The sequence below is a fragment of the Onthophagus taurus genome, chromosome 7 (genome assembly GCF_036711975.1).
Source record: "Onthophagus taurus isolate NC chromosome 7, IU_Otau_3.0, whole genome shotgun sequence".
NCBI classification, from domain to species: Eukaryota; Metazoa; Arthropoda; class Insecta; order Coleoptera; family Scarabaeidae; genus Onthophagus; species Onthophagus taurus.
In genome coordinates, this window is record NC_091972.1 from 39768611 (window position 1) to 39790436 (window position 21826).

The 21826-nt window shown below is 31.3% G+C and overlaps 1 protein-coding gene across 2 annotated transcripts in view; it reads right to left on the reverse strand.

The window, feature by feature from the left end:
- Window positions 1-2055: 2055 nt before the first annotated feature.
- Window positions 2056-21826, reverse strand: part of LOC111419716 (terminal nucleotidyltransferase 4B-like) — a 38701-nt gene continuing 18930 nt past the window's right edge. The window contains exons 3-6 of one of the 2 annotated variants that reach the window (XR_011640991.1): window positions 19971-20557; window positions 9349-9627; window positions 5356-9291; window positions 2056-5296 (exon numbers count right to left, since the gene is read on the reverse strand). Coding sequence is in view for 1 of the 2 variants with exons in the window: in XM_071197773.1 (XP_071053874.1) it covers window positions 9130-9291; window positions 9349-9627; window positions 19971-20557 (1028 nt within the window). In the remaining variant the exon portion in view is untranslated. Of the gene's footprint in view, window positions 9292-9348; window positions 9628-19970; window positions 20558-21826 lie in introns of both variants that reach the window. The other variant, XM_071197773.1, reaches the window with a different exon arrangement.

Here is a 21826-nt window from a genome sequence, read left to right on the forward strand (position 1 = left end):
AATGCAATGAAACATAACCTAAATTTGACATTAAAAAATTTTGTATTTTTGTGGACACTCACCTATGTTGCCATGGTTACATGTTTTAGACTCATCACTGGCGCCAGTAATTTCAGAAGGGTGCAGACTTTTCCGATCCATGCATGCATGGTTTCAACTTGCATGCCAGTTGATGTTTATACATGCAATTTAATTTTACTGGCGCGCCAGTTTTTATTGGCGCCACTAAATCCATGCATGTGTAAACTCACTATTAGACTCACAAGCATTAGACAACGTAAATCAGACTTTGACGTTTGTCAATAAGTCATTAAACATTTGTTTTCCATGGCACACTAGGTTAATATCGATATAAATATGTGCATTTTTCAAAAAACCCTAATTATTTCACAAACTATTAATGTTAGGTATAGGACATATGGGGTATAGAAGATGTAAAATGAGACGCCGAAGGCGATCAACTAATAAAATATGAGGAGTGCCATTTAATAAAATGAAATTATGGTACTTCCAAGATTCGAAAAGTTAACGTGCCATAGTACAGTGACCAAACGATCTAGACAGCCGTTCGCGGCACCAAAACACACTCCATCATGTTGCTTAAGCATGTTCTGAATCCTAAATTGATATCCCAAAAATCGAGTATTTTCTGATCTTTTGAACAAATTGGATATGAAGGTTAAATTATTTTCCTTGTACTATCTCGATGTTATTTATTTTTGTTTTCTTTTCTACATGTTTCGAGGAAACTGAGCCCTCATCATCAGGAAGAAATCGTCAAATTTATGAATAAAACTTCACCATGTTCTATTTCCGTTATTTGATATTATTGATGATTATCGATTATTTATTTAATTTTCGATATCTTCTCGGTCTTCTCGTTGTTGTGGCGTGTTTAGCAATGGAGGATAACAAATGTCTGCTAGAGCAGATGTTTTTAGAAAAAATCGAATAACTCGAGAACGGAAAAATCAAATTGCAAAAAGTAAAGTTATTCACAAACCTTGAAAATAGACGAATCCAAATATATAAAAATATATAGGGTGTTCCATTTAAAAAAATAAAGTAGAAGTGCTAGAATCTGAAAATATTTTAGTCGAAGGGAACGCAATTGATTATACTTAAATCTGAATTCTCAAATTTTTATTTTGGCCAGAACCGTCTAATGACCGGTCTTGCTGAGACACTCTGTATATCTATGTAAGTGCTTTCAACACAGAAACATTGAGAGCAATGAGAAGGCGAATAAGCTAGCCAAACACGCTGCGAAAACGCTCTTCATTGGACCCTAACCCGGTTATGGACTACAAAAAGCCACCTAAAACAAGTAATCAACAGTTGGGAGGCCTCAAAGGTAGCCTTACGGTGGAAAGAACTCAAGTCGCAAAACAAAACAAAAGAAGTTATATGTCTCAGCAAAGGTGATCTAAGGACGCTCTCAGGTTTCCAGACTGGCTATACCCCCTTAAAATAACACCTCTTCCACATTGGACAAGCTAAGGATTAAACTTCTGGATTTTGCAACGACGTGTCAGAAATGGCCTGACACAAAATTTTTGGGAAAGGCCTTTTGACACCTACCAACATAAAGGAACAAGACCTTGGAGCAATACTAAAGTTCATTAAGGACCACCATTTGCCCTACACTTTTGGAGGTCTAAAGTTACAATAGATCTTATAGGTCGCGGTGACGAGAGGGGCCGCTCCCCTCACCCCGGCAGCAATAATAATAATAAGTACTTTCAAAGCTTATTTCTTTCCTTTTCATAATGGTAGTTACTTATCATATTTTATTATCTGTTTATTATTGTTAATAATAATGTAGCTAAATAAAATTAGGTGTTGTTACACTGAACTTTGCTTCAAGGTTTTTCGAAGAATTTTTTATCCATAAAATGAAGTATTTAGCGATTGCGACTATGAATGTTATAAGTTAAAATATTGCAGAATCGATTTAAACAAATTTTGAAATATTAAAACTAATCAAAATACTATACATGTAATTATTTCGTATAAGTGAGCGAAAGGAGCGAAAATAAATAAAACAAATTGATGTAGCGCACAAGATGCAAAATATATTTCAAATCCTCTTTCGATTGTTTTACATAGTCTTGACGCATTTTTTCTTCAATTGGTTTATTTTTTTGTATTGAATTTTTTGCTTATTTTTTACCTTTTTTTCTTTGTACTGAAATATGACTTAATGTTTATTCCCATTAAAAAAAATCTCAAACGATTTTTTTAACAGGATTACACAGCTTTGACGCGGTAGTATAAATAGAGACAAACAAACTGCTTACCAACTATTAAATTATTATAAATACTTAAACCTACAACAATTTCGCGTGTAAAAATGTCGATATATATATATAATATAATAATATAAACACTTTGCATTTTTTTATCATCAAGTTTTATACACAATAAACACTATTTAAATAACGCAACCATTTTCTCTTCCAATAAATTTACAAGTTTTAGTTTTATTTTTTTTTTTTGTTTTCGTTGAAAAAGCAAACTCAAAAAAAAACAGGAACATCCGTTCGGCTCCTTTGAATTTTTTTTTTTTAAAGTTTTTTTTCTTAACTTTTTGAGATTGCTCGACATTCTCTTTCTTTTTGCTGACCTAAAACGATCAGAAAAGGTCATTTATTTAATTTTTTTCGGAGTAAATCGTACGTGATGAGTATATTATGTACAAAAAAAAACCTAAACTGAAATAATTGTGTTAAAAATTATTTTTTTATTATCATTTTTTTATCTTAAGTAGAAAAAAAGCTTTTTTGCGAAATGTAAAAATTATCCCCGCTTTTTTTTAAACATTTTTTTTTACAAAAATGGTAATCCCATTTTTTTCTTTTAATATCACATTGTTTATTTTTTTACTACTATAGGATATATTCGTGTTTATATACAAGATTTCTTTTTATTTGATATTAAAGAAATAATAAAGAAAATAATAACAAAAACGTTCTTCTTACAATTACGTTTATATCTACATATTTATTATTACTATTTTTTTATTTTTACTAGATATTATGTAAGATATAAAACAAAATTACATAAAAATTGAATTGAAAATGTATGTTTAATACAGAAAAAAAAATTAGAGCGCATTGATTTTATTTTTTGGAAACATTTTTAAGATGATAACCTAAAATCTTTAATTTATTTTTTTAAATTTAAATATAACCCAAAAAATCGTTTAAAAAATTAAAAATCCTTCAATTTGATACCCAACAACCCATATTTTCCATTAAAAATAACTCAAAAACATCAATTGATATCCGCCATTTTGGTTTGCAATTGTTTTTTTTTTATTTTTGTTATATTTAGGAAACCATTTAAGATAAATACATCGTGTTTGGACTCAAATTGGTCGGAATTTAATTCTGAATCGAGCAAAAAATAATTTTAATAAAATTTAATAATTTTTTTGAAACCAACCTTTTCTTATTTTTATTATATCTCAGAAACTATTTGAAATAAGTGTGTAATGTTTGGAAATAAATAACTCGATTTATAGTTTTCGAATTTCAGTCATTTTTGAGAGTTTCAGAGGTATTTGTGTTATTGGGAAACAATCTTCATTAAAAATATAGCAAAAATATGGGGCTCCCAACATTTACAGTTCAAACTTATTCTTGAAGATGAATTATGTAAATTATAACAAAAATAAATAATCAAGTTCGAAAAAGCCAAAATAATTCTACATAAATGTTTACTTGTGTAATTATTAAAGTATGTAAGTTAATCTAGCGCAATTTCAAACTAAACCATCTACAGTGTGTTAATTAATTATCGTACCCGACGTCATCATTGCAAATATGCAACCAATATCACAGTATTGCCGAATAATACGCGATTTGCGCATTGCAATGCCAATACTGTGATATTGGTTGCATACTTGCAAGTATGACGTCGGGTACGATAATTAATTAACACACTGTATGTAGGTTCTTCAATAATTACTTATTCAATTTCATACAATATGGTAGAAAAACAAGAATGTAAGAAATTTAGAAGTTATGGGCAGTGTTACTGTAGATGATAGTCAAAGCGCAGAGAAGAAGCTTTTGGATTGTCTAAAGAAGATGTTTAAAATGTTTTAAGATGTTTACAGAGTTATTAATGCCAAATTTTTCCTTTATCACCAGTTAAGGCACCTTCACTTTTTAAATATTCTTTCGTTGTCTATGCTGTTCACAAATCTAATATATTTGTTAAGTGTGTAATAAAGGTTAGCTCGTCTTAGATATCCTAACGTTTTGGTCTCCTTGCCCTATCATTGTCAACGAGGGAAAGTTAGAAGTGAAATATAACCATTTTTGTTGAGCTAGTTGTTTAAAAAAACCAAGAAATGATAATGAGGTATTTAATAGATATCACAAAAAGACTTTCGTAACAAACAAAATTAAATATATTAGATTTAATAAAATAGTAAAGTTCAAAGTGAGATTTAATTTAAGAAATGATGCGTCTAGAAAAAGAGCCTATTCATCATTATCCAAAAACGTAGATAGAGAAGGAAATAGAGGAGAATAATTACATAATTAGTCATGGAAATATATATCCCTTTCAATTTTGTCTTAATTTAATCTTATGGAATTATTATGAACATCTTTACCATTATGGAAGTTATTTTATCAGAAACATATGGTTATAATATAATGATGATTTTGAAAGTCCAGTACACACTTTTGTGGAATTGTGGTCCCATGATATGTTGGGGTTGAATCTAATTTTTAAGCCATCCAAAAATCTATACGCAAAGGAACAAAGAGATTCAAAGCAACGATTGAAGAAATTAAAGTATTCTTATATCCAGAGATAGATTTCTTTTGTTTTAACTTTGTAGTTCGTGCTATGCTCGATTTTTAATGAAAGTATGATAAAATATAAAGGAAAAATGACAACATTAAAACAATATGTGATTGGTAAGCCTATCAAAAGAGAATATAAGTGTTGGGTTCGCGCAAAGAAATATGCGTTTTGTTTATGATTTTCAAATATTCACAAGAAAATAAATATTTATCAACGAATTTGAAGACTGAGAAAATTGTGAAAAATGGAGTGACCAGAAAATGACAAAAAAAATGTTTAGTATGCATGGAATTAATTGATAAAAGGCCAAAATAATGTTTGAGAAATTATCACAATCCAGAACAAAATAATCACGTTAAATAGGCGAAAATAGATGGACCAATAAAAACCATTAATTATTAATTTTTAAAACTATGATAAATGCTATGCAATTGACAGAAAGATAAAATAATGATATGAATAACCGAATAAGCTTAGACACAACAATCAAGAAGTATTTGAATTTTTCTTTCAAAAATACCTTGATGACACAAGAAAATTTCAAATTTCTCCTTTCTCAATGGCGTGTGAAGTAAAATTTCTTTACAAATTCCTCGTTTCTCCAAAAGAGTTTGAAAGTGTGTCCAAACATAACACAACAAGTGTGAGGCGTTCATTGGACATAATTCTGCCGCGCGTAAGTTTGGATGAAGATGTTCAATCACCGAATTTTGCGCTATGTTTGGACACACCCTTAAAATAACACCTAACAAAATTTGATTGCATTTATAATTGAAAAATTGCTAGTTGCAGAAAAACCTGGAAACATAATACAACAATTTGTTCAAAAAAACATATTTAATATAGGTAATAAAGAAACTATTTATACAAAATCTGTTTGTATTACTTGATTTCAGACGAATGAATATGTACTCAATAAAGAAGAAACAAACTGATCAAGTGATAATAATTCAAATACTATTTAATCAAGTAGTAACAAAGAAATTAAAATCGCGATCCTAGCTTTGAATTGGTTTATGATCATTAATAAATTACAATAAATAAGAGATTTCAATTTGTGGAAGGAGAAGAAATGAAGATTAAATGTAATTGTAAGCTGTTAATGAAAGATAAAAAATGGAAATGTAATTCAAGCCATCCTGTAAATGAGTTGGGGTAAAAAACCTATGCTGAAAAAATTGGTACTATAAAGAGACTTAGAAACAGCAAAATATCTCAAAAGTAGATGTGTTATAAAATTTTCTTGTGTCACCAAAGAATATACAGTGTGTCCCAGGATAGATGTTACAAGAGGTATAATGACTGAAAAATTTTTGAATTTTATTTTAAGGCTTAGTAATTAAGCCCTGCTTGGTGTGGAGAGAATTTTAAGTATATTTTCATATTTTGAAAATCAACTCAGTCTTGATAGTGAAGCGAAAACTATTTTGAGTTCAGGTAAAGTAAGCTTTTTGTTCATGATACGGCAAAATATCATTAAGAAAAGTTGTTCAGAATGAGAAATTGTGACACTATGCAAAATTTCAGAAAGATCTACCTACATTGATTAAACCACCATATTTTAGATTAGGTCAGAGTGAAGAAAAAAAAAACCAATGAAAAATGCCATGGAAAAAAAAATGACTTAAGTAGTCGCAAATATTGACAAATAAATTATATTATCCCTCAGTTTTAGTTCACATTTCAATTGCTATAGAATATTTATGTTATTTAAACTAAAACGTGATGGTTCAACCAAAGTAGATAGATCCTTCTGAAATTTTGTATAGGAACATAATTTCTCATTTTGAACAACTTTTCTTAATAAAATTTTTCCGTATCATGAACAAAAAGATTACTTTACCTAAACTAAAAATAGTTTTCGATTCATTGTCAAGGCCGTCTTTGTTTTTAAAATATGAAAATATTCTTAAAATTCTCTTCACACTAAGCAGGGCTTAATTCCTTAGCATTAAAATAAATTTCAAAAATTTTTAAGTCATTATACCTCTTGTAACATCTATCCTGGGACACACTGTATACAGAAAAAAAAGTGTAACAAAAAAAAAGTGTTACATTTGTAAGTAATATGTGTATAAGATATAATAAAACAATAATGTGTTTTAACTTCAGTTTCTCGCGTTTATTTTGAAATTTCCTCGGTACCGGTTTCGACGCTATATTAGGTCATCATCAGCCGAATCTACAAAACAATTGAATTACAAAAAATCCTGTAAAAATAATTTTAAATTGTTAGTTACGTGTGAAATTTTATCTCTAATGACCAAACAGATGTTTCCAATTTTAATTTAGTTTTTATTTTTGACCGTAAGTTTGTAAAAAATTATATTTTATATTATTTTATATACAGTTTTAATTATTCACATTCATACAGGATTTTTTGTAATTCAATTGTTTTGTAGATTCGGCTGATGATGACCTAATATAGCGTCGAAACCGGTACCGAGGAAATTTAAAAATAAACGCGAGAAACTGAAGTTAAAACACATTATTGTTTTATTATATCTTATATTTATTAACCTCGCAACATGGATTCTAATAATAATAATATGTGTATATTATATACCAAAAATTTGTTTCAAATTTATAATATATATAAATATATAAATCTGTTATTGCAATCCTTGCAGATTTTTTGTTAATAAAACCAAACAGAGTTTATATTCTTGGGTATTCAATCAAAAAGACAGTGTCTTATCCTTCATAGGATTACTCATCATCCATGATAATTAACTAAAACAATTATAAAAATTAGGATGTTATGGCAAACATTATTACTCCTGATAATATTAAGAAAGCAACAGATAGGAATTATAGATTTTTGATACATACATATTTAAAAAAGTGATAAACTGTATGAAAATTATAGCCTTTAGATGAATTATCTCTGAAGCTAATATATCTACAAGCATAAAGTTAGATTAAAGGAACATTTGGCAAGATATTGTTCATAAATTGATTTAAATACAAACTCTAATGTAGTGTGGTGCTTTGGTCGTTATTTTACATCCACCAAACTTTTAGAAAACGCAAAATTGCCTTTGTTAGGAACATATCATAAATCACAAAAGAAATATCTTAAATAATATTGTTAGTAGTTTTTAGGTTACCATCAACTATTCCTCACAACTAATAATAAAATCATTGCTCTCTAAATTTCTTTCCTTTAAACACACCTTATTACACACAGAGACAAGATATTGCTTTTAGATCTTTTTATTTCGTTTTTTTTTTGTTCTTTTTTAAAACTTTTTATTTATTATTATTTATTTTCAGATGATTTGTTTTTTATTTTTCTCTATCATTTATAGATTTATTTAATATCAAATTGGTGCATTTTACTATTATAAGGCATTTTTTTTTAGAAACTGTATCAAAAACGATTTTAGACATTTCCTGTTTAGAAAGATAATTTTTTTTTATCATCGTAGATATGCAAAAAATTAAAACAAATTTTCATAGTGTTAAAAAAGAATTCAAAAGAAATTAAAAGATGATTAATTTAAGTTAAATTAGATGATGCATTAATTAATCATCGAAATTATTAATAAATTTCTAACTTTAAATGCAGCAATAATTTTTGTTGGTTAAAAAAATTATTAAAATTGATGAAATAAAAAAAAGTATTCTCATTATTCCTTGTTACGCGTAAATAATATCAAGGATAAGTTTTAATCGATTTCCTTTAAAAAAGAAATAAGCTATATATAATTATGTACAAAGAAATAAACCGAAAACTAAAATTCTCCAAACTTACCGAAATTGTTAAAAACAAAAATAATATTCTTTTCAATTTTAATTTCAGAATTAGAATCAGATTGAATTTTTTTTTAAATTTTTTTTAAATCTTTTTTGTATGTTTTTTTTAATACTTCCAATATATCGCCGTTATTAATTGGTTATTGCACAATATACAACCAATAAAAATGAAAGAAAATCAAGGATTTCCTTTTACACCGAAATCGAAAAATCGAAAATCGAATTCGTATACTTTTTAAAAAACTCTCCACACACCTTCACAAATTAAATATTAGTAGATGTGTATGATCTTTTGTCAGAACGTTTTTTTTTTTTTGGTTGCGCGCTAAGTTTAAAAAGGGAAGAAAAAGTAATTTTCATTCACGCGCTGACGAAAATGAACGCTTAAAAGATATAGAAAATAAATCGATTACACCTACACAATATGTACACTGGGGGGACTTGAGCTTTGACTTTTCTTCGATTATTAATTTTTTTTTAAGTGGACGTGGCTCTTTTTTTGACTAATAAATTCAACTATAACCATCGACCAATTTGTTTTACTCCTTAATCTATCCGATTATTCTTCGGCACCTTTTTACGTTTAATTAATTGCGTCGGCTGTTGCCGAGTCTTTTTCGCGTACGCTTGATTACACCATACTTTTTTTGGATGAGGCATGTGAACGTTGTTGTTTGATGAGATGTCGTGTAGAGGAGACTCAGAACCCTACAAACATTTATTAAATTAGTCTCAATTATTATTTATTTATTAATTATAACTTACATCTGAACTTCCAGCACTTTCACTTGCTGTAGATCCGCTGCTTGATAACGAACGAGGCCCACGTACGGGAGCGGTGATTTGTGGATATTGGTGAGGTGAAATTGCCGGAGAATTACCCGGGAAGGGGCCGAATTCTTGTTGGACCCATTGTCGATATTGGACGACGTCGTCGGTAACGCAAATTATCCTACCGAGGCTGGAGTAATGGTGTCTATTTGGATATAACGGGTTCACTGCGTTTTGTAGTATTGCGTAGGCATGATCGAAAGCCCTCTTTACCTATTAAACATAACAAATTTATTATCTATTATAAAGCGTGTTCAGGATGTGATAGCTACTCAAAAAATTTTAAAAAATGTTTCTGTCAACTTATCCTCTAAAATGCACCAATTTCGAGATACAGGGTGTTGAAATTTAAAAAAAAAAATCGTTTTTCGAAAACTGCTATTAAAAGTTGACTTTTGCGTAGTACTTAGCGACCGTCAAAACGATAGTTTTTTCATAGAAAAATTTATATATATTGTGTATATAGAAGGTCATCTCCCCACTATTTTTTGGTACATTTAGCGTTCCCATAAATATAGGTATTTCTATACCGGTTTATACCAACAATTTATTTTGAAGAGGTTAAGTACATTTTACAAATAAATGCAAAAAAATATGAATTTAAAGTTTTTCCAAGACAAAATTCATAATTTTAAATATAATATATATTGCTCTCATTGGCTATGAGCGCCAATTTATCTATCGGATAAAGTTAGGAAGAGGTGGTAAAAGTTTATTTAAACAGTTAACTAAAGGATATAAAACACTAAGGGCCGGTTCTACAATATACCGATAAATCTACCTGATATCTGTCCGCCCGATAAACTTATCAGGAGGATAAAGATATTCGCTGTTGTACAAACTGTTTTTGTCGGTAGGATTGCTATCGGCGGAATAAGAGTCGGTTGGTAGTAGTTTTTCCCCTTATCTAGTGATTTATGCCGTAGAATGGTAACGCCAACGTCTTTCTTTGAAGTTTGAATTATGATTTTGACAATATAAATTGTTTAAAAAAATTTTCACGACAGACAACTGACACATCGTTCACATATAAGGTTAACGTTTAATGTTATAGGTTAACCCATGCAGTAATCATACAAAGTTTTTATATAAAAACCTTGGTAACCATAAATATCTGGCGGATAAGTGTCTTATCGGCACCGATAAGTTATCCTGCCGATAATCTCACCGACAAAAATATCCGTACATTGTAATACAGTACAAACTAACTTATCTGCCAGATAACGCTGTCGGGAAGTTTATCGGTATATTGTACAACCGGCCTTAAGCCAAAGGAAAGTAAGGAGGAATATTTGCTTAAACAACGGGGTTATCACCAGTTATCACACCAAACGATAAAACAAAAATGTGACGTTTGCTTTCACCTTTAAGTTTGACGTTACATATAAATTTTTCTATGATTACAAGCGCTTTGTTTGTGTAGATAATGCAGATTGCTACAAATTCAGTCTACAACGTCATCCAGTGGATTGTGAGGGTACTAAAACCTGGGTCTACATTTTTATAGTAGTAAGTCTTTTTTGTAATTCGCTACGGTAATGGAAGCTATAACAGTACTCAAATGGGTGCTGTAATGAGACTCTTTACAGCATCCGATGCTGTAATGAGATTTTAGTAACATTTTATGGAACCAGTTCAAGTTGGTGACATTGGCTCATTAATTTTTCTAGTTGTCAATGTGACAATTTTTGTCTATGGATGTTTAAACACGTTTCGCATCGAATACAAAGTCCACAATGATGGGGACATTGACTCTGAGCAATTTCTCTTATTTTGGGAGGTGTACATCAAACATTTTTTCAGGTGAATATATTTTGTGTTTTGACAGTTTCTAATTGTCAATTCAAAGTTTCTATTTTCAAGAGTTCCGGTGTTACCAACTGCTACATACCTATTTCCCTACATTGCCAAAATTTACTTTATTTTTGTTAAAAAAAAGTATAAAAACGCGAATTACAAATAATAGCATAAAAAACACGTTTCATAAGACTTAAAGCACTCATTCATTAAAAAACTCGTGGCTTCGCCACTCGTTTTTCAACTTGAATTCGTGCATTTCAAGCGTGTCTTACGAAACTTGTTTTTTAATATACTATTTTGTAATTCGCTACGGTAATGGAAGCTATAACAGTACTCAAACGGGTGCTGTAATGAGACTCTTTATAGCATCCGATGCTGTAATGAGATTTTAGTAACATTTTATGGAACCAGTTCAAGTTGGTGACATTGGGTCATTAATTTTTCTAGTTGTAAATGTGACAATTTTTGTCTATGGATGTTTAAACACGTTCTTAGCATCGAATACAAAGTCCACAATGATGAGGACATTGACTCTGAGCAATTTCTCTTATTTTGGGAGGTGTACAGGGTGTCCCAATTTCGATGTCCGCATAGGCTATCTCCGAAACTAAAAGAGATACAAAAAAAGTAGCTTACATGTCCTGATCTCGTTTTTCGAAAAAATGCTAATGCCGAAAACTCCGAACAGCTATCGTCTTTTGTTTTCGCCCTATCGGCAAAAACTGAAAATTTTGCAAAAACGACAATTGCGAATATCTCACTTATTATCAACGATGGAGTATTATAAATAAAACATTATATGGGCAACTTTTTACGAAGAATTGAGTGGCGTAGGAAGAATTTTTTTCCCATCTTTTATTTTCGAGATTTTAGACGTAACTTTATTTTTTTAAATAGAAACCATAGTTGGCTATGACCTAAAATAATTTGTTATTTTCTTCTGATAACAAATATATATAGTTTGTAGGGTATATTTCTTATAGTTATTGAATAATTAATAAAAATTCATTTTGTTCTATCTAAAACTAATGTATGTATTTAAAAGTTAATGTTGCTATGGTGATAACCATACTATGATGGAACATAATGTATCAAATAATTGCCAAAGTTTTTATTTAAAAATTCAATAACAACTCTATCATTATGAGCTGGTACGATGCACCAGCATGTTAGGTGTCAAAGTATAACAAAACTGAATAAAACAGTACAATGAATTTCGAAAATTATGAAAATGTAACATGATGGAATGTGGAATGCTATATATTATCAGATAAGAATGAGACGTTAGCCACGGAATTATATTTCACAAGGTATCCGGAAGAAAGGCAACCGCACGTAAGAACCTTCAGCCGGTTAGCAGAAAATTTAATAGATTTTTGGTCCTTCCCCAAACCACGTGCTAAAACACACCAAAATGGCCTGCAAGAGGATGAAGTCAATGTGTTGGCTTCACTTGCGATAAATCCATCAACATCTTGCAGAGAAATTGAACAAGACATCTGACCCAAAAGCCGCTGCTCCCGAATATGAAAGAAAAATATGTATAAACCATACAAAGCGGGGCTAATTCATTATTTACGTGCCGGAGATGTCGATCTAAGATTAGAATTTTGTAGATGATATTTAGAAAAATTAAATAATCTGCTGTTTGTTCAAAATGTCATCTGGACCAATGAAGTCTCTGACTGTTCAAAGAAGGTTGGGGTTCAATGTATGGTGTGCCCTTTTAGATAATAGAATGTTGGCATATAGTATCTACCATAAAAACTTAAACTCAGGTAATACCCCAATATGTCAAGGCAGCACATCGTGCCTTTGGTCAACAATTTGCCATTAAATAAGTCTCAAATGATATATTTTCAATATGACGGAGCACCAGCACATAATGCCAGAGTTGTTAGTGAATTTTTAAATACTACTAGGTACAACCTTTGGCAATAATTGGAAACAACGGGCACGTTCAGCCGGTGTCAACTGTTGAGTTGCTTTATTAGCAGGCGCGGCTGAATGATATGCTAAGTCAGCGCTGTTACGCAGCAGTTTGGTAAATATCTCAACGTAAGTAATCTGCGCTTAGTTTGTCAGCGGTTGTGAAATTCTAGGTTAGGATTAATATTTTTTGTTTCTCCCCTTTAATTTTGAAAACTGGCAGAACTGTAAATAAATGAAATGAGCCTTAAAATCAACATCATCATCCATTATCTCTTGTAATAACACAAAATTTTCAAAAATATTATTGTTGGCCATAGTTTTAGGTTATGCTGAACTGCTAATTCTCAATTGCTTGTTCAGCCGATTTCGTTCCGCTGTATTAAAGCTCATACAACTAGCTGACTGATTTAATTCAACTGTTGACACCTGCTGAACGTACCCAATGTTTTCCATCAATGTTTTCCATTTTTTCAATGGTATGGTTATCACCATAACAACATTAAGTTTTAAATACATACAATAGTTTTAGAAAGAACAAAAAAAATTGATACATTATGTTCCATCATAGTATGTATGTATGGTTATCACCATAGCAACATAACTTTTAAATACATACATTACTTTTAGATAGAACAAAATGAATTTTTGTTAATTATTCAATAACTATAAGAAATATACCCGACAAACTATATATATTTGTTATCAGAAGAAAATAACAAATTATTTTAGGTCATAGCCAACTATGGTTTCCATTTAAAAAAATAAAGTTACGTCTAAAATCTCGAAAATATAAGATGTTGCCCATATAATGTTTTAATTATAATACTCCATCTTTGATAATAAGTGAGATATTCGCGATTGTCGTTTTCGCAAAATTTTCAATTTTTGCCGATAGGACGAAAACAAAAGACGATAGCTGTTCGCAGTTTTCGGCATTAGCATTTTCTCGAAAAACGAGATCATGACATGTAAGCTACTTTTTTTGTATCTCTTTTAGTTTCGGAGATAGCCTATGCGGACATCGAAATTGGGACACCTGTACATGTTTTGTTTTACTTGAAGCGGTACATCTTCCAGCAGTTCCGGAAGTACTTCTTCTAGAAATTCTCGATAATCTGCACCGTTTAAACTGTTCGGTAAAAAATGTGCCCATCGACGATCAATCATGTATCAAATGATCACCGACGATGGCAGCCCAAACATTTACGGAAAATTGTTGCTAATGACGGCCTTCTGCAATTTCATGTGGATTTTCTTTTGTCCATATGTGGTTATTGTGAAAATTGAAAATACCATCCTTCGAGAAAGATGCTCATCGGTAAACAGAACTTCGGTTCCAAACTCAGTATTTTGAACTATTTTGTCTTGCATCCATGAACAAAAAGAAATCTTGGCGGAAAATCTCTTGGCAATAAGGCTAGTACTCTTTGGATATGGTAGGGATGTAAAAGTTGCCTTTTCAAAATTCTCCAAACCGTCGAGTGAGATAGGTTTAACTTGTGAGCAATTTTTCTGGTACTTGTGGTCTGATTTTCATCAATTTCGTTGAGGACAGCCTCTTCTACTTTGGGATTTGCAACTTCCATAGGCCGCCCATTATCAGCAGAACTCCTTTTAAAACTTCCATTTTCCCATAGTAGTTGGTGAATGCGTAAAAACAAGTTATAGTGTGGCACTGGGCGATCCTTACTTCTGCCGAATTACCGCACGCCATTCCGTAAAGGTAATGCATTTCGCACATTTCAGCGTTTGTGTAATTCATTTTTAATTTTGTAATACAAGTTTACTTTTTGCAGGTACAAACTAATTGTTATTTTGACAGCTTTTGTTATAAAATTTAAAGCCTACTTGTTAAAAATAAATTATACAATTTTTTACACAAACGCTAGAAAACGGTCAACTTCAGAGCTCATGACCTACAGTACCTTTTTTATGTAGAAAACATTCACAGTTCAAATGGACGTCTCAAAACCGTACTTTTTCCAGTGGCGTAGAAGTTGGGGAAAAAAACAACCACTACCCCTTCAAAATCTTCACCAATTATGACTTTAAACAAATTTTTTCTCGCACAAAACTTAGCTTATTATGAGTAGAAAATGCTTACAAACACTGTTTTCTGTACGATAAACGGTTCCGGAGATATTCGCAAAAAACGATTTTTTTTTAAATTTCAACACCCTGTATCTTGAAAATGATGCATTTTAGAGGGTAAGTTGAAATTTTTTTTTAAATTTTTGGACAAGCTATCACACCCTATATTAGATTTAAATACATTTAACAACGCTGAAAACCTAGACCATTAAAATTTGAGTCCTTAAAAGCACACTCTCTCTCCAAGACCCACTTTTACCACTGCTTGATAAATTTATCCCATTGATAAATTGAGCTCTTAACCTATGAGAGCGCTTAAAACCGCTGTAAACATGTCAGTTATACTGTCAGAAACTATCAGTTTCTCATACTACGAAATGAAGTTTTCTTTATAGATAGTTATTTTATCAACAGCAATAATAATAGTTATTATATTGGTTTTATATTGACTGTTTGCTTTGGCTCGAACAACCTTTAGGGCCCTAATTTTAACGTTTTGACCTATTTCTACACCTAAAAATTTTGCGTTAGAATGTTTCACATTTTTGCACGTTCCATTTCCAACGATTTTCTAAGAAAACTGATTGTTACATAGATCGCATCCAAGCAAATTGTTGGTTATTACTTAAAAAGTTATGTTTATTTAAAGTCCCAAATTCTATGAATGAACTATAACAATATCTTCTATACTTTGAATCAATTGCAACACTTTTATGAAACAATCAATGATGGAGTGGGACGAGGAAAAGGGAGCAAATGAAGTTAATAATGAAAATGACTACTGAGTACGTCTACTGAGCGTCTGAAGACGGACGACTAAACCCGAATGGTTCTAGTTCTAGGTCTAACGTTAGTTCTAGTGACAGTGCAAGTGTAAAACTAGAACTGACACTATACCTAGAAGTAGAATCATTTGAGTTTAGCCGTTTTGAGAGACGTTCGGTTAAACCCAAATGATTTTAGTTCTATGTATAGTGTTAGTTCTACATAGTAACAGTGCTAGTGTAAAACTAGAACTAACACTAGACCTAGAACTAGAATCAACATACAATGCATGTATTATTAAGCTATGTTGTATTTTATGTGGGACAGTGCATATGCATAGTAGTTTTGTAACTATGGTTACTAAATTCGTATATTACGAATTTTATGAAATTCCCGGAATGTTGAAACTATTAGTTCAAAATGCTCTAGTGAGAGAGATTGGCAGTATGAAAGGATTATTTTATCACGCAAGTACAGTTCACAGTAACAGGTAAAATGTAAGGGAGTTATGAAAAGATGATTCAAATTCTGACAGAACAACTTCAGAGGAAAGATGACGTATTGACAAACAAGGTGCTATTCATGACATCTTTACTGTATTTATTGAAGACTGTAAAAGAGGTATTAATCAGGATCACGTGTTGCAATTGAAAAGATGTTAGTCGCCGGTATCTCTCTCTAAAATACCAAACCAAATAAATACGGAATAAAAAGTTTCGTTAGAATGGGTGCCAAAGTTTGGTACGTTCATAATTTAGAAATATAACCTGGAAGGCAACCATAAGGATCCTATCAGACAAGCTATAAACTGTATTTAGTAGATTATTAACTTATGCTTTACAAATTGCTCTATATATTTTTCTTTACGTCATTGGATAGAGATTGTTTTTCTAAATCCACTGATGTACAATACATCCATTTTGAATATAATTTTAGCAGAGAAAAGACACCTTATATAGAGGTTGCCACACAAGAACGCCGCAAGCTGTAACTCTGTCATTTACCTTCCAATTTTCATGACCCAGCTATCAAATGAAATAGCTTGATGAATACTATGATTTATGCTACAAATAAACTTTTTCCAACGCTATCTTCAATTTCAAGCGATTAACAACAACTTTTGATTTTCAAATTGCTCGGTATGTTTTTCTTCGCCCTATTGGATAGAGTTTTTTTTTCTGAATCCATTAATGTAAATTACATCAACATTAATTATAATTATAGCATAGAAAAACATTAAAATAGTTTCTGAACATTCTCTAAAAGTCACTTGTATTATACTGTAGTGTGCCATGGGATAAATGAAAAAACAACTTATAAGTATCATTTACAACTGCTTCGGGCATTGAAATAGCATTTAATGACTGTTATCAGTTTTGCGTGTTATTTTTTTCCATGGCACACTGCAGTATTACAGAAGTGACTAAGACAACGTTCGGAAAATGTTTTAATTGTTTTTTTCTGCTAAAATTACAGTTAATGTTAATGTATTGTACATCGATGGGCTCAGAAAAAAATCTCTATCACATAACGTGAAGAAAAACATACCGAGCAATTTGAAAATCAAAAGTTGATAATCGCTTGAAATCGAAGATGGCGTTGGAAAAAGTTTATTTGTAGCATGAATCATAGCATTCATCAAACCATTTCATTTGATACCTCGTTCATAAAAATCGGAAGGTAAATGACAGATTTACAGCTTACAGCGTTCTTGTGCGACAACCTGTATATAGTATATACAGGTGTCTTTTTTCTGCTAAAATTACATTCAAAGCGGATGTATTGCACATCAGTGGATTCAGAAAAACAATCTCTATCTAATGACGTAAAGAAAAATTATGGAGCAATTTGAAAAACAAAAGTTAATAATTGAAGATGGCCTTGAAAAAAATTTATTTGTAGCATGAACCATAGTATTCATCAAACCATTTCATTTGATACCTCGGTCATGAAAATCGGAATATGTGTGTGACACCCTGTATAAATATATGTAGGTATTTCGTCTTAGAAGGTCTTAGTTAGGTTGTCAGAGTATACCTTCAGTATTATAACCTTCAGACTTTACCGCTTTGGTATGTTCTTTTATTATTATCATCATTTATTGAAATTTATGCATTAAAATTCCTTCAATCCTGTTCGTAAAACAAATAAGCATCAATGAAGAAATGTCACATAGTATAATTGATGAATAGTAACCTAAATAAACAAGAAGAACTTTGATGATATATCGAAGAGGACACAATAACGGAAAAAAGATACAAAAAGAAGAAAATTGCAAGATATTATAGATATAATGTAGGTTCACACCACTTCCTGCTAAAGATGAAATATCGACAGAGAATATGTCAGCTCAAAACGAAAAAAAAACCAACAATAAATCAATGTTTGCTAAATTAAAAAAGGATGAAAGGGTGAGGAAAGACTTTGAGAGAGAACTGCAAAGGAGATAGGAAGGAAGACAGCAAGAGAAACAGGAATAGAAGGATAGTAGGCGGCTCTGAGGCAATAACTACAACAATTGGATGTGAGAAGAAACTACAGAGACGAGAGTGGTTTGACCAAGAATGTAGTGAAGCCATCGATATAAGAAATGAAGCAAGGAAAAGGATAATGCAAAGAGAAACCAAAGTGTCGATGCAGGAGTTTGTACGAGCGAGAACACAAGCATTCCACATAGTGCAGAGAAAGAGGTGAGAGTGGGAGCGCGGAAAGATAGAGAAACTAGAAGAGATGGCCGAGGTGAGAGAGATAAAACAGATGTATAGCAAGATAAAGGAGGAAAAGTGAGGATTTCAAGTCAGGAAAGAGACGATTGCGAGGGAAGACAGCAAGTATATTGAAGAGGACTCCTTCGAAGGTATTGGACCGCTGGGCCTCGATATAATACTTGAACGAACCGAATTAAGTCGGCAACAACTTTGAAATGAGAAAGGATCAAATGAGAGAAGATCAAATATTAGCGGAAATCTCTCCTAGTGGATTGGGTTGGGTTGGCGACCATGATTATCAGTATGGATTCAGTAAAGTGAGGTCAACAATCAGCCAAATATTTACAATTAGAACAGTAATTAAGAAATGTTACGAGCACAATATACATATAAATTGTACAACAACTCTTGGTAAGCTTCAAAATGTTTGGTTGCAACATGAGCATCGAATTATATTTTTTACATAGCCATCTTGCTAACTTCTCGAAAAATTTTGGTAACAACCCCTGCAAACATTCCCACACGAGAACGCTTCAAGTCTTCAAGTTTGACAGTAGCATGCAAATCTTTGTTTTCAAATGTACATCATACTTCCGCCAAACTATAGTATCAAATCCAAACACATTAAATCTAGATTTCTCAAAAATTATGGACTCCCAAATTGATATAGATTTATTCAAATAGTTTTTAAGAAATTCAAAACGTAAGGTTTTGTTGGTCTTTGGCTAACCTTGTTTTCGAAACACATTTTTGATTGTTTCAGGTACAACTTTGATGCCGCAATCCTCTTTTATCATTTTGGAAAGTATACATAAGTTTGATTAATTAGCATACTAATTGAATTTTATATTTATTATACATTTTGAACTTTCTTCTTTAGTTTAGTTAATGTCATATAAATATGATATTAACTGAACTAAAGGCGAATGTTGGAAACGCTATGGCATTGGAAAAGTTTATTATAGGAAACCTAGATGTGTTTGAATAGATGCTTAAAGTCAATTTAAAGATATTTGTGAAAGAAAATTAAAGAAAAATAGTTTATCAGCGACCCGATTTCAAGCGAATACGAAAGGGTTGCATGGTAAAGTAAACAATCAATTATTGATAAAGTATCGCAAGGTTATTATTACAAATGAAATTAATAATAAAAAAATAGAAAAATTCAATGTAAGATTAACTTCGTTATTTGAGTTTCTGTGCCATAAGTATTAATGGCGCTTGCATGAAATAAATGAATAAAACAAAAAATAAACTTACTTGTAATACTCCATAACTACTTCTACCAATATCATTAGACGGTAACAAAGGATCTTCTATACAAAGTAAACTAGGTCTGTGGCCATCAATCATATCCTTCTGCATCTCGTCCTTGTTGATATACCGACCGCCGTCGCGTATCCGAATCCCGGTCTGCATGTAGTTAAACTTGCGACCGTACAATTCGAAGAACTCTATGAGTAACACGCCGAGATTGGCAGTTCTAAGACGGGCGTCTGTCCGCGGATGCAATTGAATGAAACTGATGCACATCAGTATTAAACTATAACTAGAGATTCCGCCGGTGAACACTTCGTTGAGATCGCGCTGTAACAGAAACTGTTTCAGCACGTAGACAAGTTTGCGGAGCGCCGGATACTCCTGGAGGTACTGGTTGATCAGTTCGGCCGATTTCACGCCGTTGCACATATTGAAAGAGATGTCCACCTTCACTTCCGTCTTTTTGTCCGTTAGTTTTACTATTGGCACTGACGCCTTGTCCAACACTTTTATACTGTTCGCGTCCGCTATATCTTGATTTAGGAACTCCTTTTCTAACGTTCTTAATGGTAAGTTTGTCCACTTCCCTATTTTTTTTGATTAATTTCAATTAATATATTATTTATTAATAGTTAAAAGTAAAAAAAGAAATATTTTAAATAACCTATTATTTCAACAATTATTAATTATAGACATAGATTTTGAATAACTTAACTAAACTAAGAATTTTTTAACAAGGTGTTTTAAAATTTGTGTGCCAAACAAAAATATATATAAACTTGTATATGTAACTTTATAGTCAAATGTAACTAGAGATTCAACAAATAATAAAAACATTTTTCATCAAATGCTTCTATGAATGAGACTAAGAACTTGAAAAACTAACAAAAAATGTAGTATCAAGTAAATTGTTTAGTATCTGGTAAAGAAAACTTAACGTCCAAAATGGAAGTTTAATGAAGTCACACTTAATTCAATTAACTACATACAACTAAATTTTTTCAAGAAACGTACCATTAACCTAAAAAAAATGGAAAAGTGACCAAATTTAAGACGGAAGATAACTTAATAAATGTTTATGACGGACACTAAATGCTGGAAGTTCAATGATAAAGCAAAATAATGTCTTTGGTAACAGAAAATCTTTTAACTGTGACGTTCACGTTACTGGAATGCTATTGGGTTATTGAAAGCTTGATAAAAATGTGAATATGAAAGACGAACAAGCTGTGATAAAAAAATCTCATAATGATAAAAGGACACTGTCAAGGTCATTGGGCTACGAATCCATAAAGAGAAAAACTTTTGAATGATTAATAACCAAACTCGTACACACGATGCTTCCAAACTAGAACATGATTACAAGGTGAGATAAGTACATAACAGGTTATGTTGAGAAAACCAACAATAATACACTGATGCTAATAAAATTATTTGTGTACGAGCTACAGAAGTGTTATTAGAAATGAACATGGATCCTAATGTCAATAAGTCCAATTACGTCATTTGGAGTACAAAAAATCTCTAAAAACTAATAACGTGGCATTTGAAAGTTTGGAATGTTTAGTCCATATACTTTTAATTATTAGACTGTAGCGGAAAATTCTTATCTAGACATGTTGTATATTATTGATACATATCATAGCATCTGTTTATTTTCAGCAAGATGTACCGTATTTCTTAACGGTTCAAGATTATCTGGACGAAATATTTGGTAGTCGATGAATTGAAAGAAGTAGACCATTGCCTTAGCTATCACAGTCGTCACAGTTGACCAGTTTTCCCAGTGCAGTGTACTTTACACTGCGTGACACCAACATTACCTCTGACGTAATAAAATATAATTCATCAAAGGT